Below are 26192 nucleotides of genomic sequence, written 5' to 3'. Positions count from 1 at the left end.
TGGGCACAAATGCCTGCAGGTGGGAATAAGCATGACTTGTTTCAGAGACTGGGGACGAAGGATAAGAGAACTCTTGCACGTAAAAATAAGTATATCATCCCAGCACTTTGGAAGATTTGACCTCCTTGAGCCCAGGAGGTCAAGACTAGCCTTGACAACAGGATGAAACCCTGTTTCTACAGAAAATACAAAAATTAGCCAAGCATGGTAGCATGCACCTGTAGACCCAGCTGCTCTGGAGGCCGAGGTGGAAGGATTGTTTGAGCCCAGGAGGTTGAGGCTGCCATGAGTGGTGATCACACTACTGCAATCCCAAAATAGAAATATTCCTAAATTTGAAATTGAGGGAGATATGGAGATTGATTAAAAAAGTATTCTATGGCTGTATAATGGGATACTACACAACAATGAAAATGATACCATAGGTCTGCCTTTATAAGTGGCATATTAAGGGGGGAAATACACGTATATTTATATAATAATTTAATGTTATCTTAAATACTGACTTAATATCTTTTTTACATATAAAAGGACATGCATGTATTTATGAAACAAGACTTTAGGATAGATACTAATGTGTTAACAGAGGTAATTTCTTTATAGTGGGGTTTGGTATTTAGATTTATCTTTATTTACAGCTTTGTTTAATGTTTTAGTTTGTTTTGCAATGACTAAGGCTTTTATAATTAGAATAAATACATTAAGTGTTGGAAAGAAGGTACCATTGGTCTTGTGCATATGTTTTGTACTTGTTGATTGCTATGTTTTAAAAAATTATTTTGAAAATTTTCAAACCTATAGAAAATTTGAATTTCAGTAATACAATGAACATCAAACAATACACTGTTCACCTAGCTTCGACCATTGCTACAGGCGTTCTTACACTTACCCCTAAATAGTGCAGCATGCATCTCATATAAACTAGGACATTTTCTCGTATAACTACAATACAGTCATCACATATTAGAAATGAATCATTATGAATAATGTAATATTAATAGTAACAATGTAATTATTACTGAATGATATATTATTACGGTTATGTACTCTGCAGTTCACAATTCAAATTTCCACAGTTATTTCGATAAAGTCCTCTGTAACTTTGAAAAAAATTATTTGGACACAAAATTCAATCAAAATTCATCTTGCATTTGGTCGCTATGTCTTATTGGTCTCTTTCAATCTAGAAGTGTTTTCTGTTCTTTTTGTCTTTCATGATGTTGACATTTTTGAGGACTCTATCCCGTGTGTCCTGTAGGCAGGTATACTTGTATTGGGAAGAATATAGTGATGTTTGGTCTGTCCCAATGCAGCATTTTGTTTTTGACATTGGAGTTTTAGTGTACAGAAATAATTTTCTCCATAGTGAGGACTGAAGTAATAAAAATAAATGTTTGCGTATAGTGTGCCATATTGAATTCTTTTTTCTACCAACCAAATCAAGTCTCCGGGATTCTCACTCTTTCATTGTTATGTTGCAGGCCCACGTCTCAGTCTTGTCTTTTATACCATTTTATACAAAGGTGTTTCATAGCCTTTAGTTTCCATAAATACCTTTATGCCACAGAAAGAACGTCTGGGAATAGGTGACCATAAGTATTTGTTTAATAGTTAATTATCTAACAGTTGAGCAACTGGAAAACTTTACCAACAATTGCTTTTTCATTCATGTGTATTATAATTAATGGGGCCAATAATAACACTGAGACACTTCTGGATCATCATGGATTCTATGTTTCTGATTAGTTGAAAGTCTCTAATATGTATAAAGTGTATATGAGAAAAATAATCAGTAGAGTATTTGATTAATGAAAGGTGTACTATTTCTCAACCTGTCTGGATAGAAATAAACTGTTACATTTATTTCTAATAATAATTTTGTGTCTTACCCCTCACAATATTCTATTTTAGGTGATAGAAATTATGCCAAGGATGATCCATTGGAATTTAAGTCCCATCAGTGGTTTGGAGCATCTGTGAGGTCAAAACAGGATAAAATTTTGGTAAGTCTTCTGGATATCTACTCACAGGTGAGTTTAGTCCATTTATGTGAAGACACAGGAGATTTTATGTTTTCAGGCTGATAGTAAAATTCAGTGCTCAAGGGTGCTGCAGTGTATAACAGCATAAGATAGCTCGTATCAAAGGCCACTCTCTCCAGGGAGGTCATCTCTGTTTCCCTTCTGAACAGATTTTACTTCTTTTCACCCTCATTCCTACATTGTTTTACCTGCCCCACTTGATAGTTCCCATCAGTTTATTTCTACCCAGCTGATTATAGGAAGTGTGGCTTTGGTTGACGAATGCTTTAGTACTTCCTTTCTTTGAAAATACAACATGATGTTGAAGCAGGATACAGAACAAAGAAAAAAAAATTAGAACCTTCCTTCACCTCATCTCCCTCTATGCCCTGTCCATTCCTCTGCTCCTCTTCTCAGACACTTTCTGAAATGTTGTCTATGGTAGCCATCCTAGTTCTTCACATTCCCTTTCCTACGTCACCACTGACTTTCAGGTCACTGAAATCCACTAGCATTTATACGTATCTACATACATACATACCATAATGTTCTGTTTTTTCTGCCAGTATCTATTTTTATCTTTCTTGCATTCTCAGTATTATTCAGAATGGTCAACAACCCTCCTTTTTTAAGTAAATTGTTCTCTTGATTTCTGTGACCTGTATTTTCCTGGTTTTTCTCCTATTTTACTGACTGCTCTTTTGTAACTCCTTTAATGGCTCTTCTTCTGTTCAATTTCCAAATATTGGGGAGTCCTCGATCTCTATTTGGCCCCCTTTGCTTCCTTTAACTACAACTTTTACCTCGACGTTCCTAGCCTATCTCGTAGCTGTAAGTATGATGCCCAAATCTGTACCTCTAGCTTTTAATTCTCTCTGAATCCTTAAGGGCATATTTCGAGACTACGTTTTGGCTTCCAAATGAACATGGCCAAAATAGGACTCTTCTTTCCTTCCATCAAAGAAGAGAAACAAATAAAAATCTATTATTATATGTATCTTTCCCAATTTATTTGGAAGCATGGCTTTCCACCCTATTCACTAGTGAGGGCTCACAATCTGCCTCAAAACTACATCTCACATTTATTAGTAGATTTTCGTGTCCGCTATTTCTACCCTGCAACAGGCCACCATCATTACCCCCTTGAACCAGTGCAATGGCTCTTCCCATCCTGCTGCTGCTTCTCTTACCCTAACTGCAAGAAGGACCAGAGTGAACCAGAACATTTTACCTTCTTGATTAAAACAGCCAAGTGGCTTTCTATCACTCTCTGAATAAGTATGGCAAGCTCATCCTGGCTTAAAAACATCTCCCAAAAGAAGTCACTGGCTATGTCTTCAGCCTCCTCTCATTCCATCTTACATACTAAAGCCAGGCTTGTCTTTAATGCTTTCACATTCCAAATCATTTCAGTTAGTACCTTAGTGTTTCTGTTCCCTCTACTTGTATTAGTTGTCTTTATGATTTATACTTGGCTAGCCCCTTGTCATCCAGATTTCAGCTTTAATTTCCTCAGAGAGCCCTCACCCTATTTTAATTAACATAGTATTTATTATTGCCTTTATTTTTTAATCTAATTATGCTGCATATGGAAGGATTTTCATAGGGGGTGAAGTTTCAGCAGGACTTTTAAGGATGTGCCACATTTCAGCAGTTGGAGCTAAAGGATGGGGTTGAGAGTGGGGATATTCTAGGCAGAAAGAGGTACAAAGAAGCAGGAGTAAACAAAGGGAGCAAGCCACCCACTCTGGGGCATCAAGTACATGTAGAGAAGTAGCCACTATGACCTACCTTCACTGTTTTCAGGGTACATATAGAATAAGTCATTGTTGACGTTCTGCAGTGCTTATGTTAGCACTTTGCTTCAAAAAGTATTATAGAAAATCAATTAAGCCTTTTTCACTAAATGAATTGTTACACATTTGGTAGATTACTATGCTGTTAAAGCATTCATTACTGCTCCATGTGGTATTAAAATCTAGAATGCCGAAAACAAAAAGGTCACAGTCTGTTTGGAAAGTAAATAAGCACTGCACATTCTTGTACTCTCTTCATAAATTATCTGCTGTATAATTTACGGGGTTTATTCCACATCCATGAATGTTACTCAGTTCAAAAGCTAATTAGGTCTCAACCTTTAGCATAGTGTATTACATCAAGAAATATACTACCTGAAATAACTATTTTGCTATTTTGAAAAAAAAATTGCACTCCTGCCTGGGCAACAGACTGAGACCCCATCTCAAAAAAGAGAAAGTGATGTTATATTCTGAAATAGTATAGAGCATCTGAAATACTAAATTTTTAGAAAATCTTTATGTAATGGACCAATCCTTTGATTTTAGGCCTGTGCCCCGTTGTACCATTGGAGGACGGAGATGAAACAGGAGCGAGAGCCTGTTGGAACATGCTTTCTTCAAGATGGAACAAAGACTGTTGAGTATGCTCCATGCAGATCGCGTATGTACAGGATGTTGTACCAGCTTTTAAGAAGGGGGCGGGCAGCCTAGTTTGTTAAAAATGTGTGTGTGTGTGTGTGTGTATGTGTGTGTGTGATTAAAACGTAGACATACGATGATGATGAGAACAAAATAAAAACAATCCTACTAATGTAAAGAGATTATAAATGTGAAGTAAACAGGTTTGCTTTTTCTAAGAACTCATTTTTGTCTTTCTTTGTTAGTATGATAATAATTACTATCTGATTTTAAGAACCTATATTTTTAATTACTAATAGTCAAAAGATGCTCAGTTGAGTTTCTCTAATGGAGAAGATATGGACCTCACAACTAAAGATTCTTGCTCAGTAGGTTTGGGTCAGACCTGGGTACCTGCATTTTTAACAGATTCTACAAGGCAATTCTGATAGATACCAAAGTTTGAGAGCTCCTGTTTTATATTAATAATGATATTGAAATAAAAAATATTATGTCTTAAAGAGCCAAAGTTTATATTGAAAGATGAACACTGAACTCAGGAGTCTTGACTCTGAATTTTCCTGCTCTTAATCAGGATTTCTTTGTAAACCTGCTACCAAGCCCACCCCTTTTTGGTGATCCAGAGGATTTTATGCTCTTCACTAATATTACTTGAAATTCCAAAACGAATTAATATCATGGCTAAAGATGACTTCAGGCACTTATAATTTTGATTATGCTTTTCCAAAATCTGTACATCCTCTTCTATTTGGAGATTCCAATCCTTTTGTGCCCTGCTAGCCTTTGTTGAATTGGCTACTACTACAGATCTTCCTTGTACCAGAAGCATAAAAATAGATTACTGAAATGCAGCCTAGTGTTTATACCTAGAGCCCTTAGGCCATTATTTTTTATGTTCCACTGGTCACCACATAGTTTAGTAGAGAGAATTAGTAACAAAAGCACAACATGTAAGACTGTTACAACTACATTTTTTTTTAAATCCATGTTAAAGGACATGTGACACTAGGTCAAAGGGACTCTTCTGTCCTCTGTATTCTAAGTAATCGAACCTATGGGAAACTGCAGATTATTTCAATAAACACTTATTTTCTTAGCCCAACACTTTGATCCTACATGTTGTAAGTGGGAAGTGAACATTAAAAGAATGATGCCCACTCAGATCTGTATTGTGTGTTAGGAAAGAGAAAAAATTAGATTAGAATACACTGCACAGGATGGGGGAAATTGAGGCTTTATCCTCAGTGCTTGGATGCCATCTGTACTGCCATCTTTATGTTGGTATTTTGGTTATGGTACTGTCATCTTTGGTGGTATGTAGAGAATCTGAAGACCAAATTTGTATTTTTAGTTTCTATGTTGTAAGAATATTCCCATTTGAGAAGATAACTTTATAGCTATGAAGAATGAGCTAACCCTTGTGGGGCCAGGTTTGTTACTTATTATGTGATGTACACACATACACAATACACCCTTATTTTCATCTGATGCATGTGGGAACTGAGATTCACACAGTTGAAGCAATTTTATTTCCACATCTTAAGGTACTGAATGGTCAAATGAGGATTTAAACCCAAGTTTGTCTATTCCAAAGTAACCTTTCCTCTGCATTATTCACAGTAGAAAATGCTTTCCATTTCAGTTGCTTCTGTATTAAGCACAGCTTTTCTACAAAGAATACATCCTGATTTCATGACCCAGGTTTGGATAATTCCTGATATGTAAGAATACATGGAAATCTCCTGAAAACATACATTCTAATGATGAACAACAAGGGTTATTCACGTAATGCTTTTATTTGGTTTAGGCACAGAAATGATAAAGTTATTTAAAGCCATATTTTCTAAGGTATTTAACATCCAAATCAGGTGAACAAACTCTGGCTTGTGGGCCTCTTTTTGTAAATAAAGTTTTATTGGCATACAGCCACATGCATTTTTTTATGTGTCATCTATAATGGTCTAGTAGAGTTGTGAGAATTGGGTTGTTGCCACACTATGTGGCTTCTGGGCCTAAAATATTTACTGCTTGGCTTTTTACAGAAAAGGTTTACTGAACCCTGATCTAAATAATAATTCCTCAAATCTTAGGACAAGCTTAAAGAACAGTCTCAAAAAATGAAAAAGCAAAGGGTGTACCTTTGTTTCTAACAGGCTTAGTGCTTTCAGTAACCCTTGATTATTGTACATGCTTTTTTATTCAACCTTTGAAATATTAAGCCACCAATTATAGGCCTAAATTATGAGGGATATCTTGTTCAGAAAAGACGACTCAGGAAGGAAGTCTGAGAACCTGGGTTCTATGCTGACTTCTGCTGACAATCCACCTATAACTGTGGGTAATTCACCTAACCACTCTGGGCCTTTGTTTCATCATTGGTAAACAATAATTCTCAAAAAAATTTTCAGAGGTATAAATTTAGTATTTTTACCTGTTTTATACTTAAGTAAATTACGCAAACCAATCATTGGTTTTACGAGGTGATGCCAGTTTTGTAGGGCTACATTGCTGACTTCTTAATAACTTTGCTTGTCTTGGTGGCAGATTTTTGGTTGTTTTATTTGTTTGTTTGCTTTTGGATTTTGTTTATTTTTATTTTTTGGTGGTTGGTTAGTTTGGTTAGTTGGTTTGCTCTGTTTTTAACCTGACTTATATGGACACCCTAGACAAGGAACTTCACTGTCTGTCACTAACTTACGTTATTACTGATTACATTTGCTTTCAGCTTTTCATAACTGCATGACAAAAGCTCACATCTTAGGAAAGCCATAAGGAACAACCTCAAAAAACAAAAAAGCAGAGTTACTTAGGGAAATTAAGGAACTTGACCATGGCCAACCAGCTAGTAAATAAGAGTATGGACCTGACCCCATGCATGTCTACACCACTACACTGCCCTGTCTCAAATCAACGATATACTTATCATTTCCTGAGTAATGACAAAGGGCATTATGCAGTAGACCAGATGTTCTTCTGTTTTAAATTGCCTGAGCCACGAATCATATGATGTGAATACCATTTCCACTCCATGCTCAAATTGAATCTTTTGTTCCTTCTCTCTGCTCTCTGATGCTAATATTACTTGAATGTAGATTTTTCTCAGCAGTGATTTCTAGTTGGCTTTTCCTTTCCCTTTGTCATTACTCAGGGAATGATAAATATATTATTGATTTGAGCCAATAATCAATTGTCTCAAATTGATTCCCATCCTACTCTTATTTACTAGCTGGTTGGCCATGGTCAAGTTACCTAGTTTTTCCCTAAGCATCAGTTTCTTTAATGTCATGTAAAATGCTTTAGCATAATACCTGACTCACAGTCAGGGCTTAATAAAACCTAGCTGATCTTACTGTCAGAATCAGTAATATTACTATTTGTAATATCATTACCAGACTTAACAAATGGGAGAAGTATTAACCATCTGCAGCAATAAGTACCAGAACCTGTACCAAAATAGGTTATTTTTAACATGAAAGTCTTTAAATTGGCAGAAGCACTCAGTTTAATATATACCTGTTAAGAAAATTTTAAGGGACAGTCATGCTTTTTAGCTGGATACTCTGGGAAACCAAATAAAGTAGATAATTGTACAGTATGATAATCAAAACAAGAATGTCTTTATAGATAGCTTGAAATAGTTCCCCAGATGCAACTTGAATAAAGGAAATAAATAGCTGACTTGCTGTAACTTGAGGTTGGAGCAGAATTCCTTAGTCTGATTCATTAGTTGCTGGAAACCCCAGCCCCACATTTTCCCACTCCCTCTTGGTTAGAAAAATTTGCATTGGTTTAGCATTATACAGTTGAGGCTATTTTCTTTCAAAAAAAACTTTAAAAAAATTTAGATATTAAGTGTGTAATCTTGGGGCAGTTTCCATGATTCAAAAATGAGTTCAAAATTTCTGATGGGCTTATTTGACAGAAGTTCTTACAAGTTTGTCCTTATGACTGAAAACAGATTTTTTTGGTTCCTGTATTTGGGTGGCAAATATAGTAACAGTACAACTTTTTATGTGTTTGTGACATTGGCCACAATAAGTCTTTGATAACTGAAGGATAGTGTTTTCCATTGTTATCTGTTATCCTCAAAGTAAAATAAGGGGGAAGTGTTCAGATTCATCCTTAACATGTGTTCTAAGTACCATATTGCTCGTGATTAAAATTAATTTAAATTAATTGTCTAATTGTTCAAAATTAGCCCCTTTCTGTGAGAACTACTTAAAAGGGAACAACTATAAAAGAGCAAAACTATTGAGCCTACTGTGGTTGGAAAATACTTGAAAGGGTCTTAAAGATGGTTACTTTAATTAGATCTCCATACTAAACGTGTAAAGATAGTTTTATATTTTACTTTTTGAAGAACATTAAGTTCTGGTCTGTCCATTTCCTGAAATTCTGAGCTATGTTATTCATCTTTTTTACTGTTGGCTATAAAATGTATGTATAGGAAATGCATGCTTTAGGAATGTATGTATCTCTTTGCTGCTATTCGTAATAACAAAGGTCTTTGCAAAGAACTAGCAATCTTAGTGTAATAGGAAGAAAGAGGAATTTCAGATTGGAATTTTTAACTTGCAGATCACAAATTGTTAGTGTTTTATGAAATCAGTGTAGTGGGTCACAATAGAATGAAATAAAACGGAAGATACTAGAGTGTATTCTGTATAATAATAAAAATATTGTTTCATGAGATTTTAAGTTGTTATCTGTATGTTTTCTACACACAGTATATGTTGGGTTGTGATATAAACTATAATCTTTTTGTGGATTGTGGTCAAAAATGAAATGTATCATTTTAGTTTTTGTTGTTGTTGTTGTTCCCTGGTGACTGGTCCAGGTATTTAATCTATTTTCCATATCTGAGTAAATGGTGCTGATAAACATGCATACAAACTTTCTTGGAATGTGATAATAACCGAGTGCCCGAGTGAATGACCACTCTCAGAAACTAGTACATTATCTTGTGATTCTAGTGATATCAGGTTTTCTCATGTTTTGTTTTGTGTTATTTGTTTTTGGGTTTTTGTATATTTCCAATCTTTTTATTTTAGAAGATATTGATGCTGATGGACAGGGATTTTGTCAAGGAGGATTCAGCATTGATTTTACTAAAGTAAGTTCTCATTTAAGACTGAATGAGATTCAGATCTACCTTATTGATTAAACTGTGGTTAACAATAAACTGGCCAATACCTCAGCTCCTTTACAGCTGTTACCTCTTTAATGAAAACAGTTAATAAAACGATCCATTTATTTTGACATTCTTTGTCTTATATTATTCCCTCCCTAGTAAACATTGCTTATTTGAAATAGGGTGACATCCCCCATCACTCTGGGAATGGAGGAAAGTAGACAATCTCCTCAGTAAATGATAGGTAACTATTATGACTTAATATTAAAATTTCCAGTTATATGAATTTATAGCATATTAAAGTTTTCTATTTTTAATTGAAATTGTTTTTCTTACAAAAGCTATCAATGGGAGCTTTATTACAAAATTAGAGTTACATAAAAGCTGAGAAACATGGATGTTTGCCATCTATTATGTGTCTGTAAGCACTAAGTGAAGTTGACAGTGTGTAATAATTGTAAGAAATCTCATAGGCAGCTCTCTATGTATTTTTAACTAAATTAATATTCTCTTCAGAGTTGTATTTTTAATCTGTTTTTTGAAAATAAGAATTCCATTTGAATTTTCAAAGGTAAATTTTCTGAAGTACTTTATTTTCTTTTGTGTGTTTGTTTATTTTGGTGGGGGGGAGTATGCATATTTGAATATCAAATTGAGAATATTCCTTCTAGAGAAGTCTAAAAAATATGTTGATTGATTATATGGAACCCTTCCTTAGAAAGCTTATATGTAGGCTTTCTTAGAAATGTGAGCAAAGAGGAGTGCCTTAAATGTATGAAAATAACTGAAATTGAAATTATATGATGCAGAAGCACTAATAAAGCATTTTCTTATCTTTAAGAAATTTGTAGGCTGGGTGCGAAGTCTCATGCCTATAGTCCCAGCACTTTGGGAGGCTGAGGCAGGAGGATCAGTTGAGCCCAGGAGACCAGCTTGAGCATCATCTCTACAAAGAATTAAAAATTAGCCAGGCTTGGTGATACGTGCTTGTAGTCCCAACTATTAGGGAGGCTGAGGCATGAGGGTTGCTTGAACTGCAGTGAGTGAGGCTGCATTGAGCCATATTCATGCCACTGCATTCCAGCCTGGGCAACAGAGCAAGACCCACTCTAAATTTTTTAAAAAAATTATATTTTATCTGTACTTGTATTTTATTAATTTTTTTTTCTAGACCTAGGTACTGATAATTAATAGTTAACTCTCCTTACTAGGTAATTTGTTTTTAATACTCTAAATTCATACTATATTACTCAAAATTTAGAATGCAAGTAAGCCAAACAAAGAGAGAGAAAGTATATTGATAAATATCAGTTTAAGTTTGTATGATACTTTCTAAATAAATACTATATATTTTTAAAATATGTAATGTCCATCTTTTCTGTATTTATGCCTATACAACTGTAACCCCAGTAGTACTGTCATACTATGAAAGTCGTTGCCAAATTAGGCATTCACTTTCTTAAACACATTTCTGAGAAAAGGGTGTCTTTTTAGGGCAGATAACTTAGAAGTGTCTTTTACGTAGCCAAGGCAAAAGATTGTCTATTGAAAGCTTGGAAGGGTTATATGTACATTTGGAGGAAAAAAAAATTTCTTTTCCCTCCAGCAAGAAGAGATTTCTAAAATATTGTGCTCAAACACAATATAGCTTGTATTAGACACTTTGAGTTAGTTAAATGTAAGAAATACTAGGCAAGCAGAATTTGTATATGTAGAATACACCCTGAAAATTTTATTCTCAACTTCACTCTTGTTTAGATCTGAGATACTAAAAATGGCAGAAAATTCTTCAATGATTCTATAAAGAAAATTTGCTGTATATAGTCACAAATTTAATGTATAAAATTAAGAAGTGACTTTTAAAAATTGTAACCTAATACTTTGCATTAGTACCTCATTTCAAATATGTGAAGCAGCCAAGAGCCACAAAAAAGTTTTATATTTTCACATATTAAATAAATATAACTTTTCTTTTAAATTTTATTTTAGAAAAGACACAGTGAAAACCACTGAAGCTGAGTTAGATGAATTTGAGATTTATGATTTTGTTTGCTTTAGATTAGATTAGATTAGATATAAATCCAGCACTTTGAGAGGCTGAGCTGGAAAAATTGCTTAAAGCCAGGAGTTAGAGACCAGCCTGAGTGAGGGAAGACCTTGTCTCTCCAAAATAGAAAAAAAAAGTATCGTATTAAATTTTAAAAATGTAATTAACTTGGCAGTGATAAAGAAACAATACTGTATTGTTCAGTCATATATACATATACATATATATCTTATGTTTTGCATTGATTTCTATTTTGAGAGGTACTTGTTCTTAAATATGTATCTTTTTTGTGTGTGATTTCATCTAGGCTGACAGAGTACTTCTTGGTGGTCCTGGTAGCTTTTATTGGCAAGGTAGGTTAATATTTTTTAAATTACAATTAGTGACTATGTGTCGCTGATTCAGCTGGCTTACTGTATGCCTATGACATTTTACAAATTATTTTAAAGAAAGAAATGGAAATACAATTAAAGCATATAAACACTACATTTTACACAGTATTTTTTTAAAAGAATATAACATAATATGTATTAAATATATGTATATTCCTAGAAGAAAATAAAAACTGAATATTTAAAAAGTTAATACATACTTTTATGTTACATGTATTTTAAAAGTAATTATATAAAGTAATTGAATTTATTTTTATTGTGTGTGATATGTACTTCTACATGTCTGTACTCCAGGAGCCATGACATGGTCATTAGGTAGTGTGCCAGACTAATCTATATAGGCGAACTGTGGCATTCTAAAAGGCTTTGAAAGTATTTTGAAGTTGCTCATTAGGATATTTAAGTGTTTTTTTTTCTTTTTCTTTTTTATTAATTACTGATATTGGGAATGATCTCTTTAAGTGTTTGGGGACTTCTTAAAAATTGAAGATCTTGGCTTGGGTGAAGCAGCTTATGCCTGCACTTTGGGAAGCTGAGGCAGGAGGCTTACTTGAAGCCAGGAGTTCACAACCAGCCTGGGCAGCAGCAAAGTGAGACCCTGTCTCTACCAAAACAAAAACAAAAACAAACAAAAAAAAAGGCATGGTGGCCCACACCTGTAATCCCAGTACTTTGGTAGGCCGAGGTAGGCAGATCACCTGAGGTCAGGAATTAGAGACCAGCCTGGCCAATATGGTGAAACCCCATCTCTACTAAAAATACAAAAATTAGCTGAGCATGGTGGTGTGGGCCTGTAATCCCAACTACTTGGGAGGCTGAGGCAGGAGAATCGCTTGAACCCAGGAGGAGGAAGTTGTAGTGAGCTGAGATCATACTACTCTACTCCAGTCTGGGCAATAGAGCAACACTGTCTCAAAACTATATATAAAATAAAATTAGAAACTCTTACTAAGTTTTTCAAAAACATAATTAAACTGGCATTGATGTAAAGATACATTGTTATATTATTATATTCTTCAGTCATTCTGGGAGGCCTAATTAAATTACCATTTGAACAAATGTACAACAGATTTTTACTGACAGTTTCAAAATAGATAACTAAAACTTCTCTTTCTTTATGTTTCATTTATCATTAGAGATATACAATTATTTATCTCATTAATATATTGACATGTTTAGTTTCTGCTAAAAAGTACCATTTATGAGACAAACTATTGTGTATTAGCATTCTGATATTTAAGCATTGTCAGTGTTTGGAAGAATTGGAAAACCTTTGACTATATTGATTTGAAAGTTTCAAATTTTGCACTTGTATTCTATACTATGCTTTCCTAACTTGCTTCTTTGTAGAAAAACCCATGCTTGCTTTTGCCTTGTAGAGAGGGAAGCTAAAGAAAGAGATTTGCTGGAGGATGACGGATGGAAGGAGAATAAGAAGGAATTAAAAATAGGAATAAGTGAAAAGTTGGAAGGCAAAGGAGGGAATGAAAAAAAGAGAAAATTCAGAATTCAGGCATCACAGAAAGGGATCAGAATGTGAGACATAGCAAAACTGAAAAATTGGAATTTTTATGGATTATACATCTATTGGGAAATAAAATGATTTAGAAAAATTATAATTGAGTTTTACTGTTTTAAAACAAAAATAGCAGATTTAAAGTACATATGAGAAAATGAGGGATATGAATACTTTCTAGTTATAGAAATACCAATTTGTTTTTCTTCTTTATTACTGATTATGTCATTCAGTGGAGGGGAAGGAATTATCTGATGAGCAGTGTGCATGCCTGGGAACCAAAACTGTCAAGGAAGCTAAATTTTGTGATTCTCAGTTAGGACTACTTGTTAACTCTGTCTTTTAAGAGATACGCTGTGAACATATGAACTTTTTTTTAATGCCTTGGGTATTACATATATAGGACTAATATTAATAGGAATGTGGACATTCCTATTTATTCCAAATTAGGACAGAGAGGTACTATTAATATTAAATATATTAGAATTTTATTATTAGTGGTCTGTAATATATAGCTAAAAGACTCAGTGAAATGGCAGATAGTATTTTGTTTTAATAAGATTAAAATCAGCAGATGTCACCCTGGATAAGTACATTAGAATGAATTTTCCCACAGATTTCAGAATTGTTGTTAGAATGGAGAAAAGAATAATGTTTTATTCGGAAGAAATAATGAATTTTCCTCTGTTCTTTCATACCAGAAATATTTATTGAATTTCATATTTTCTTGGTACTGCTTAAGCCCAGAGGATAAGGTAGTGACCCAGACAGAGAAAGTGTTTCTGCCCTGTAGATTCAATCTCTGTGACTGAACAAATGGGAACGGGACTGAAAATGTTAGCTGTTACACATTTCTTTCTAAAACAGCAGAAATGATAAGACATTATTTTATCCATATTGTGGAGACAACATTTGATAAACCAGCTAACCTTTCTTGGCGTGGAGCGCAAGCTGATTTTTGTGTAGTCATCTAGATTTCTTGTCTGCCTAATAACAAGGTTGTGAACGAAAGTGAACTCATCCATTCAGGTTGTTTCCTATTCTGATTATAAAGATAACAGTATTTAATTGTTTCAGTAAATTTTTCATGTTTTAATGGATTGGTTGGGTGATAGCCTTTGATTTTATTATTCCATGTATTTAACATTGCTATCTAGTGATTTAAGACAAATCCTGTTTTCTTAAATTTTTATTAGTAGAGACTGATTTTTTTAAGTACTGGCTTAAACAGAAATAACTAAGTTAAGAATATCCATTTTCAAATTTAGTATGATCAAGGAGAGTTATGTAAGGCTAATAATTAGAAGTATTAATATCTAATATTTTCTTTCATGCAGGTACCATACATTATCTGCATCATAAAATTCCCATTAGAAGGTTACTTATTATACATTTATACATAATTTTTTTAGGTCAGCTTATTTCGGATCAAGTGGCAGAAATCATATCTAAATATGACCCCAACATTTACAGCATCAAGTATAATAACCAATTAGCAACTCGGACTGCACAAGCTATTTTTGATGACAGTTATTTGGGTAGGTAAAACCAAAATTTACTTACTTTTGAAATTGTGGTATATTTGTCTTATATCTGCATATGATCTTTTAAGTAGAAAAATATTTTATGCAAAATAGGATTTTTTAAAACATAAAGAATGTACAATTTCAAATTGTTTATGAGTACTTTGGTTATGTTACATTTCAGTAATTGCAATTAAAGAGTGATTATTTGTGCAGTGATAATAATGATAGCTAGCCTTTAAGATATGCTTACTGTGTTCTGGGCTTTGCTCAAGGTGACTTGGTGTGTATTCACTCATTTAATCCTCACAAGTCAAGCATACTGTATGATTCTCATTTTGTAGGTGAAAACACCAAGGCACTGAGAGGCGAAATAACTTGCCCAAAGTCACTCACTTGTAACTTGCTGTTCTGAGATTCAAATGGAGGCAGTTTAACTCCTCAAGTTTTTTTAATTCATGATGCTAAATAAAAGTTTTAGTCTTTAGGACTTATTAACATGTGCTCTCTCTTTAAATGCCTTTCTGGTATATTAAAACAAGTCATATATGACAGAAATAGTACTTGCTGATTGAGAGAATTTGTTGCTCCTTTTAGATGAGTTGTAAATTTACAGTTTTTAACAGACTGCTTTGTAAAGTTAATAAGACAATTTTAGTTTTCTAATAAAAACAGCCTATTTGAATATTTAACTCAGTTGTTTCATTTAAAATTCATTTATGTATGAGTCTGCTATGACTAGGGGACAAAATATTTTGTAATTAAAGGAGTTTCTTGAAAATATTTTCAAGGAACACTTATTCAGCAGGTCTGCTGAAGATAACTTCCTTGCCCTGATGGTTTTCCCTTTTGGTTTCCTGTTCAGGTTACTCTGTGGCTGTCGGAGATTTCAATGGTGATGGCATAGACGGTATGATGCACTTGAACTATATCTAATCTTTAAAAAAAATTAGATTAAGCATTTGAAACATGTGGCATTGAAAATTTTAAGCAGTTTGAGCAGCTGAGTGCTATGGCTCAAGCCTGTTATCTCAGCATTTTTGGAGGCTGAAGCGGGTGGATCCCTTGATCCCTGGAGTTCTAGAACATCTGGACAACTTGGCAAAACCCTGCCTCTAGAAAAAATACAAAAATTTAGCTGGGCATGGTGATGCACACCAGTGTCCCAGCTATTCAGGAGGCTGAGGTGGGAGGATCGCCAGACACCGGGGAGATTGTGGCTGCAGTGAGCTGCGATCACACCACTGCACTCCAGCCTGGGCAACACAGCCGGGACCCTGTCTCAAAAAAAAAAAAAAAAAGAAAAGAAAATTTTAAACAATTTTAAACCATTGTTATGGAATATAACAGAAGATATGAGGGAGATGTTAGCACACCGGCAAGAGTTCAGGCTAGGTCTATACTAAACTTCCTCTAGTGGCTGGTGAAATTGAGACAGCTGCACTTGGCTTCAGAACCTTTCCTTTCTGCTGCTTTTTAGCCCCCAACACTGTTAGTGATTTCTTTAGTGCCTTCCTCCTTGCCTTCAGCAAATTCATTCTTCTGGGAGAGGCTTAGTTTCTTCTTTCTTTAGGCATTCTTTGTTACCTTCTGGGCTATCTCTGTACAGTTAGTATCCCATCCTCTCATTGTCCATCCATCTTCCTTCAGAGCTCAATTTAGGAATCATAGTCTTTACCTGATTTTGATCACATTTCTGTGCCACAGCCACTTCTGCCCACTTCAGTTTGCTCTGTATTATTTTTCATTACTGTACATTTAGCTTTTCTTCATTCTTAACATTACTTTATCTTGTCTATTCTTGTTTGACAATATTACAAATGACTCAAGGGCTTATTTGCATTATGTTTGAGAGCCCGCAGGAATTTGTATTTTGTAAATTTTGATTTTATAGTTTTAAAATGGTGGGGCTCTTTGTTATGGAGTACCAATTTTTCTAAATCGATTGTTTGTTTTGAACTGAAGTAGTAAAACTTAGAGCTTGCCGACATAGTCACTTCTTTTTTGCAATTTCCAGTGTTGGTCCTAAAAATGAATAATTTGTTTGCTTGTTTGTTTCAGACTTTGTTTCAGGAGTTCCAAGAGCAGCAAGGACTTTGGGAATGGTAAGAAAGTTAAAGGTATTTTTAAAAAATCTGTAAGTTATCTTCTGTTTAACTGGATTTCATATACTTCTGATTTTCCTTCACAGGTTTATATTTATGATGGGAAGAACATGTCCTCCATATACAATTTTACTGGTGAGCAGGTATGCTTTCAAAATATAATCTCCCTCTCCCACTATAAAAGCAGTATCTACTCATTGGGGAAGATTTGGGAAATAAAAGTGTAAAAAATGAACTATAATCTCATCAAATAGATAATCCATCCAATTCTTATCATTTTGGTCAAACTATTATCATTTCTCTTTTGAGTGTGTGTGCATGTATATATAAAAACAAAAATTGGTTTACTCTTTATTTTTCATTTTGTCTTGCCTTTTTCACGCAATATTTTATTATTAGAGTTTCCTAATGTCTTAAAACTTTCCTTGGCAGTGTCAGAATGGTTTAATGATTCTATAATATTCAATATGATAGATATAAGATAGGCTTTAAATATTTCATCTTTGTTTTAACCAAAGTAATTTGGATATTTTGGCTTGTTGTTTTTTTTTTTTTTTCTATTTTGGCTTGTTTTTGTCTGCCTTTTTGTTTTTTTAGGAAATACAAAATCACATATACACAAAACCACAAAGACTTCTTTTTCTTTACTAGTAACATTAAATTCTCTTTTAAGGATGATCTATGCCTTATATTATAATCTTGTTAGATGTAATGCAAAGCGTGGCACAGCTGTGTGTATTAGCTATTACAAGCCAACTTCATTTGTACTACATGAAATTAGATATTTCTCAGCTAAAAAATGCTAGCACTTTTAAGTATTAGGCATTCCGCATTTTATAATATTCTCTATTATATGTCTCAGAGAATGAAAACATAAGTTGGTCATGATGAAGAAAAAATTAAACAGTAGGTAGAAAAAAAATCCTTCTCATAGTTTGCAGATCTGGGATTCAAGCCTTTTTGTTCAGTTGGAATTGTTGGGCTTTGGGATAGGATTGAGAGGGTGACTGGCTACACTCATGGTCCCCAGAAACCTCTTCCCATTTGTGTGGCAGTCAGGATTGATGTGCAACCTGGGGAGCCCTGTAGTTGACAGGCAGTTAGGGTTGCTGCAGAGGTGGTCCTTTTGTTCAGTTGTGACTTCTCCAGCTCAAGCAGCTTCTCCTGTCTGGTGCCCATGTACGAGTCTGGATCCTACTGCATGCAGTCAATGATACTTTATTCCTCCTCCACTATTAAGAAGGGGTGTGGCATGTTCTCACTCATAAGTGGGTGTTGAACAATGAGAACACATGGACACAGGGAGGGGAACATCACACTCTGTGGCCTGTTGTGGGGGTAGGAGGACTAGGGGAGGGATAGCAGGGCGTAGGAGGATTGCGGAGGGATAACATTAGGAGAAATACATAAAGTCGATGACAGGGTGATGGATGCAGCAAACCACCATGGCATGTGTATACCTGTGTAACAAACCTGCATGTTCTGCACATGTACCCCAGAACTTAAAATGTAATAAAATAAAAAAGGGGAGTGTGACTAGAGAGGAGTGGGAAACATGGCTTTTAGATGAGGACAAACATAGGTTTTCCATGCTCAGTCTGTTATTACATTGGATAAGGTATTTGCTGCTGAAAATCTGATTCCTTATTTATAAAAATAGGGATGCTGGCAACTTCCTCATGGGACAGTTGTGAAAATCAAAAGAAAACATTTCAATCATAGTGCCTGGGACAAAGCGTGTGTCAGTAAATGCCATCCTTTCTTTATACTTCCAAGCCAAACACCCTAGGTGACTAAGGCTCGTGAATATTATTCTTTTACATTCTAGTCAGCACATCAACCTCATACCCCAAACACAGTATATTCTATTTCACAAGCTCTGTTCTTGTCATTTAATACAGAACACACCTTTCATTTTCCCAATTACACTGTATCAACCCAAAATAGATAATGTAGGAATCTCCCTTATCATTCTCTCTTGATATCTGAGCCAATCAAATTTGGGAAGCACTGCTAACTCTCCGTTTTGGGTTTGTTGACTCATTTTTCACCTTTCTTTAATCTGTCATCTCTTTTAGTTTTGTTTTGCACTTTGAGCTCTCTTTAGAGCTTTCCTTTTTGACATTTATTTACAGCTAAGCTGCTCTCCCTATGAAAGCCAGTGGTCTCCTTTGGTAGGAAGAGGACATTTCTGCCTGTGCATAACAAGCTCGTAATAAACCCAGACACATTTGTACTGTGTGTTATTCAAAAGCAAAACCATGTGTCAAGTAATCTATAGAGATATGAGACAAAAATGAGCTCCTTTTCATATCTTTCCAAACAATAATTTTCAAACAATAGAATTAGTTTCACATAGGGGAGCCAATTATTATCTATTATTAATAATTATTATCTGTCATCCTCGTGACATAGGCATCCATATGTAATTTGTTGGGCTCAATCACAACATTTGTCTGTGGCTATATATCTTTGTTAGTGTGCTTGTGTCTGGTATGTTTTGGGAAATAGAGAGAAAGGGAGATAATAGAGTAAGCCTGTGAAGGAGAATTGATTGTCCTTGGACTGAAATGTCATGTATCAACAACACTGGAATGATGTACGTGTAATATATTGTGTCCATGATCTAGGAAAACAACAATCCTCATTACCTGATTGTCATTGTGTTGGTAGAATAAACAAAAGATGGATTGAAGCACTATATGCGGAGAAAAAACATAACCCTTTCTCTTTGGTACATATATTACAAATGTCAATTGTCTAAACTAATTGGATGAAATATGAACACCTCATTTGCATCTTTTTATGCAGATGGCCGCATATTTCGGATTTTCTGTAGCTACCACTGACATTAATGGAGATGAGTAAGTTTAAAAAAAATGTTTCCAGAAAGTTTTCTTCTCATGTTTATGAATACTTTACTCAAACTAAACATTTTTTTTCTGTTTCTCTGTTTTTTTTTTCTGTTAATCTTTCTGTTTAAGAAAACAATTTGAAGCAACCTTAATTGTGAATACTAGAAAACCTCTATGTTTGTTCTAATTTTTTCAGTAGCTTTTGCAACATGAACAAATAAAGTAATTTATTTGTTCATGTTACAAAAGCTACTGAAACAATTCTTAATTCTTTTAAAAACTATTCATAGAAAAGAATTAAAGGAAGGTTTGAATTTGGAATAACTGCTCTGGTAATCACTGGGTGTTTCACTGTGGGTGTGAGATGCAGAAAGAGGAAAAGTGAGTTACAATAAGAAAGAAAATGCCTTCTAAGAGATGAAATTTGATCTTGCTTTGGTGAGAAGATTCTGTTCTTTTAGTTATGCAGATGTGCTTATTGGAGCACCTCTCTTCATGGATCGTGGCTCTGATGGCAAACTCCAAGAGGTGGGGCAGGTCTCAGTGTCTCTACAGAGAACTTCAGGAGACTTCCTGACGACAAAGCTATATGGGTTTGAAGTCTTTGCACGGTTTGGCAGTGCCATAGCTCCTTTGGGAGATCTGGACCAGGATGGCTTCAATGGTAAGATCAAAGTTTAGCAGCTGCAGGTCCCTGGTTATCTGTGTCCACCTAGAAAAGTCCTGTAACCCCATCGGTAGAAGTCTACGCAAGCAAATCTCCTTCCTGAAAAGGTGGATTGTGTATCAGTGACTAACACATCAAGTTTAAGGGCAGATTGCTATTTTTCTTTAAAAATCAGAGCAAAGATTTCAAAAATCGACTCTCATGAGTTATTACCCACTCAGGTTCAAATTAGAGGGTCAGAATGATTACTTTCTCAAAGGAACCTTCATTGCCCTGGAGCCCACTGCCACTTGGTGGCTTTATGTGTCTCTGCATCCTGCTTAGCAGCAGTGCCCTCTTCTGTCCATTTGGCTACAAGTGTTAAAAAAAAACAACAAAAAAAAAACCCTTCCAGGCACATTGTCAAGGCAATGCTGACTAATGCGTACCTCAAAGGTATAATTTGGTATTAATATTTTTAAAGCCACAATCTTATTGTAGCTGTCCAAAATGTTCTGAGGGACGTTCTGTCTCCCTTCATGGTAGCATATAAAAAGTATAAGCCTGTTCTTTTATAATAGTACCATTTTAATAGTTGTTGATATCTTTCAAAAGCAATGTTGGCTTTATTGTAGAACTCTTTTCAGAAACGTGAAATATGGGTTACAAATTACCAAGATTTTTCTTAAAAAAGAATACTATTAAAAACCTTTCTATAGATCACAGGATAGAGAGTTGAACTAGTTTGTGTAATCAACGATATAGTAAGCATAGGCCCTCTTAAAACTTAAAGGAAAGGTATATATTAAGAAGAAAACTTCAAAAATACAGATGACTTGTATGCCTCAAATAGTAGTGGAAAGGTAAATGTTGTTTGCCGTCAAGGTTTCACACCTGTCTTGTGGGTAGGTGATGTCATTTATTAGGAGTGTCATCTCGAAGATTAACCCTAGATGCTTTTCTCTTTTTTTCTTTTGTGAGGCACTCCATCACCCAGGATAGAGTGCAATGGTGCCATCACAGGTCACTGCAGCCTTGACTTCCCAGGGTTAAAAGATCCTCCCACTGCAGCCTCTTGAGTAGCTGGAACTACAGGCTCCCAGTACCATGCCCAGCTAATTTTTTGGTTTTTAGTAGAGCTGAGGTCTTGCTATGTTGTCCAGGCTGGTCTCTAACTACTGAGCTCAAGTGATCCTCCTGCCCCAGCTGTGCAAAGTGCTGGAATTACAGATGTGAGCCACTGTGCCTGGCCACCCCTAGAAGTTTCAGTGTTAGTGAACGTCTACTTAGGGTCAGAACATTTGCTTCCTAAAACAGGCTTAAAGATTTTTACTAGTGAGAGAACTCAGCATAAATCAAATGGAGCTGTGGTATGAAGTTCATAATAAAATGTGAACAGAACACTATGGGACACACCAAATCATTACTTAATGGTAGCAAAAGCTACACAGGAAATACAGGGCTAAGTGTGAGGTTCCGCCATGAATAAAGTTAATGAATTCTTTGCCATGTAGCTGGGCCTCTGTCTCCCAGGTTTTCTGGGAAGCCTGGTCATGTTTGCTCTCATCTTGTCTTGGTAATATTCCAGTTACTTTTAAGAAAGTTTTCTCATCTCTTCCTGCTTTGTAAGTTTTTGTTAAAATGTATTATCTGTCACTACAACAAATATAGGCAACAGCTAAAAAAATTTGAAGTTTTAAGTGATTTTACAAAGGGGTTTTTACTTTTATAGATAGATACCATAGAGGATGATTATGGCTCTCCAAGGTTTCTCCTTGGGTCTTACTGCACCAAGTAGTAGATTGTGAATGATAACATTGAAAAATTATCTGAGTTATATTTATGTAGAGTATTTAATACATATACATAAATATAGTTACATGTACATATATATGTGCTATTTATAACTTGGATCTTTTGTTGTTGTTCATACTTGAAGACATTAAGTGTCATTGCTCCTGTATTCCTATATTCCTCTCTTTCCATCTACCCCCACCTGAGGCATCATCAAAAGGAATAATGAAAACAATAAGGCCAGGCTCAGTAACTCGTGCCTGTAATCCCAGCACTTTGGGAGGCCGAGGTAGGCGGATCACCTGAGGTCAGGAGTTCGAGACCAGCTTGACCAACATGGAGAAACCCCATCTCTAAAAGTACAAAAATTAGTTGGGCGTGGTGGCGCATGCCTGTAATTCCAGCTACTCCGGAGGCTGAGGCAGCAGAATTGCCTGAACCTGGGAGCCGGAGGTTGCGGTTGCACTCCAGCCTGGGCAACAGGAGTGAAACTCCATCTCAAAAAAATAAATAAATAAACGAAATAAAACAATAAAGTTATGTTTCAAAATTTTATGTAGCCCCAAGATAATTCTGTGCAGTTTTTATCAATACTCTTCCAGAAAAAGCAGAGGAAAAAAAGAAAAACAGGAAAGAGTAACTAAAGAGATCAAAGGAAGAAATCAATTGCATGAAGATGTAGGACTTTCCAGACTCAACAGATGATAGCTAAGAGAGAAGATGATTAACATGTATAAAATAATGAAGGGTTTAGAAAAGTTACAGATAAATTTTATTAAACAGTCACTCAACGTTGGAGCCATCTTTTGTTGGAAAATTATATTTTAACAAATTATTTATTTATTTGTTTATTGATCGATTGATTGAGACAGGGTCTTGCTCTGTCACCCAGGCTGGAGTACAGTGGTGTGATCACAGCTCACTTCAGACTCAATCTCCCAGGCTCAAGCATTTCTACCTCACTCTCCCAAGTAGCTGGGACTACTGGTGTGCGCCTCCATGCCTGGCTGATTTTTGTATTTTTTATAGAGATGGGGTTTTGCCATGTTGCCAAAGCTGGTCTCAAACTCCTGGGCTTAAGCAGTCTGCTCACCTCAGCCTCCAAAGGTGATAAGATTACAAGCATTAGTATTTATTAAAGTTTTAATGAATACTTGATGAATGCATGTGTCAGTATGGAAGTTATGCTTATCTTTTAAATCTTAAAGGATAAAAAGAATACTTTTACTTAACTTAGGTACTTATCTTTAAGGATAACAAATTCTTAGTTGGTGTTTACTACAGACCAGGCATTCTTCAAGGTGCTGAAAATGAGCATAAATCAGAGTCTACTCATGTCTTTAAGAAACTCAGAATCCAATGGGGACAGCTATATGTTAAAAAAAAAAAAAAGCACTGCAATATGATCATCACAGTGTTTGAGATCCCAGACATAATGGTCTCATGTAAAGGATGAACGTTCAAGGTATCCTTGGTGTTTCAAAGGAGCCACGAGATAGTGAGGCATGGCTTATTAAGGAGCTCTGAGACAGCTCATGTACATTAAGGAATTGATGCAGTTATGGCTGGTACATAGGGTCTGTGATAGGAAAGGTACGACATGTCCTTGCTCTCATGAGGCTTATGTTCTATATATGGCTACATAGAATAAGTAAACAATGGGGAAATCCAGATAGTGATAAAGGTGGTGGATTTTAAAGGCAAGGTGTGTGATAGAGAGTATCGGGATACAGAGAGCAATAGAGACAATAGGGGGTTGAGAAGGAAGGCACCCTGCTGCATAGGGTGGCCAGGGAAGACCTTGCTGATGGAATGACATCTGATAGATCATTTGGACAAATAGAAGGAATAGAGTTTTAAAAGCTCTGGAGCAAAAGCTCTTAAGGCAGAGAGAACAGCAAATATAAGCCCAGAGTTGGCAACTAGCTTGGTGTGTTTAAGAAACGGAAAAAAAGGCCAGGACTGCTGGAAAGAGTGGATAAGGGTAAACTGGATGGTGGGGCGGGTGGTGCATGGGGGCGGGGACAGGGAGAGGAATGAGATTTGCAAAGTAAACAGTGGACCACCAGATAGGGTTTAGAACTTACTCTAAATGCTTTGGGAACTAATTGAAGGATTTTAAGAAGTGGGTGGGTGTGACATGATATGGTGAATGTTTGGCCCTTTGGAAGAGAAAGTTATAGGGGCAAGAGTAGAAGTGGGAGGCCACTTAAAAGGCTGCTTGAGCGCAGAATATGGCAATGACTTGTTTAGGGTGGTCGCAGCAGCAGCAGAGAGAGAAGGGGGCAGATTGGTAATGTATTTTAGAGGTGGAAAAGATCATTTGGTATTTGAAGTTTTTTTTAAAGAATTTAAGACATTGTCATTTATCTTATTTCAGTGTAAGTTGAGAAAGATCAAGATGAAGTCAAACTTTCAAATTTCTGAGCAGATTGGCTTCGATTAAGAAAAACAATACCATCCACAAATAAATCAACTAGAATTTTGAGAGTGAAAATAAACTTTAGATCAATCTTTTGATGTGTCCTCCATCCATCCCCTGCACCCTAGTTTTAAAGAGGAAACATTTGTAGTCCAGAAGTTTAAGTGATTTGTTTGAGGTTAGAGCCAGATTATCTGTCTCTTAATTAATGTCCTTTCTGTGCAGTTTTGCCTGAGTTTCCTTGAATTAGATTATTGCTTGTGGATAAAGAGTACCCTACTGAACTTTGAATTAATGTTTATCATGATAAATGGGTTCTATAAATATTAAGATCTGTAAAAATAATTGGAAGTACTGAAACTTTCTTCTCTTCATTCTTGCCCTCTTCCCCCTCTTCTCTCGTTCCTTCCTCATTCTTCCCTTTCTTCTCCTCCTTTTTACTTCTGTCATTCTCCTTCCCCCTCCTCTTTTCTTTCCCCACAGATATTGCAATTGCTGCTCCATATGGGGGTGAAGATAAAAAAGGAATTGTTTATATCTTCAATGGAAGATCAACGGGCTTGAACGCAATCCCATCTCAAATCCTTGAAGGGCAGTGGGCTGCTCGAAGCATGCCACCAAGCTTTGGCTATGCGATGAAAGGAGCCACAGATATAGACAAAAATGGATATCCAGGTGCTTTTTTATCAATACATAGAGCCCTTAGATTTTTCAGTCCTAATAGCAAAAAGTGTTAGTTACTGTTCTTGATTTGTATTATAAATTATTGCAATTCAATATTTCATGTGTTTATCAAACCTCTAAAATATTTAAGGCATCTTTCCCATAACTGAAGGGGATATGAAGAAAAGTCAGCTCTCTTTCCTGGGAGTGTACAGTACACTCTGAGTTTCTCCTGAAGTCTTTAATAACATGTCAGAGAAGAATATTACTAAAGCTATAAATAAAAACTAAATGCTCATTCTAAGCTGTTTTATTGACTTTTTTGTTATTTGTTTTAAATTACATAGAGTTTATGGACTTGACTAAAAGTTGTGATTTTTTTTTTTTTTAAAAAAACAAGATATGGTTCTTTTGCCCAGCCTGGAGTGCAGTGGCACAATCTTGGCTCATTGCAGCCTCTACCTCCTGGGCTCAAGCCATCCTCCCACCTCAGCCTCCTGAGTAGCTAAGACTACAGGCACACACCACCATGCCTGGCTAATTTTTGTATGTTTTGTTAAGAGTGGTTTTTGCCATGTTGCCCAGGCTGGTCTCGAACTCATGAGTTCAAGCAACCCACCTGTCATGGCCTCCCAAAGT

The 26192-nt window shown here is 35.5% G+C and overlaps 1 protein-coding gene across 1 annotated transcript in view; it reads left to right on the top strand.

Annotated features, from left to right (window-relative positions):
* Positions 1-26192, top strand: part of ITGAV (integrin subunit alpha V) — a 98079-nt gene that overhangs the window by 33115 nt on the left and 38772 nt on the right. Inside the window, exons 3-13 of the mRNA XM_064373276.1 lie at positions 1912-2003; positions 4367-4481; positions 9511-9572; positions 11945-11990; positions 14958-15083; positions 15934-15978; positions 17130-17173; positions 17260-17316; positions 19985-20037; positions 20490-20692; positions 25374-25565. Of these exons, the coding sequence (XP_064229346.1) occupies positions 1912-2003; positions 4367-4481; positions 9511-9572; positions 11945-11990; positions 14958-15083; positions 15934-15978; positions 17130-17173; positions 17260-17316; positions 19985-20037; positions 20490-20692; positions 25374-25565 (1035 nt within the window). The remainder of the gene's footprint in view (positions 1-1911; positions 2004-4366; positions 4482-9510; positions 9573-11944; positions 11991-14957; positions 15084-15933; positions 15979-17129; positions 17174-17259; positions 17317-19984; positions 20038-20489; positions 20693-25373; positions 25566-26192) is intronic.

The sequence above is a fragment of the Aotus nancymaae genome, unplaced genomic scaffold, assembly GCF_030222135.1.
Source record: "Aotus nancymaae isolate 86718 unplaced genomic scaffold, 86718_ANA_hifiasm-v0.15.2.pri h1tg000008l, whole genome shotgun sequence".
Taxonomy (NCBI): domain Eukaryota; kingdom Metazoa; phylum Chordata; class Mammalia; order Primates; family Aotidae; genus Aotus; species Aotus nancymaae.
The sequence above is the reverse complement of the archived record's forward strand: the minus strand, read 5'-3'. Positions and strand labels throughout refer to the sequence as shown.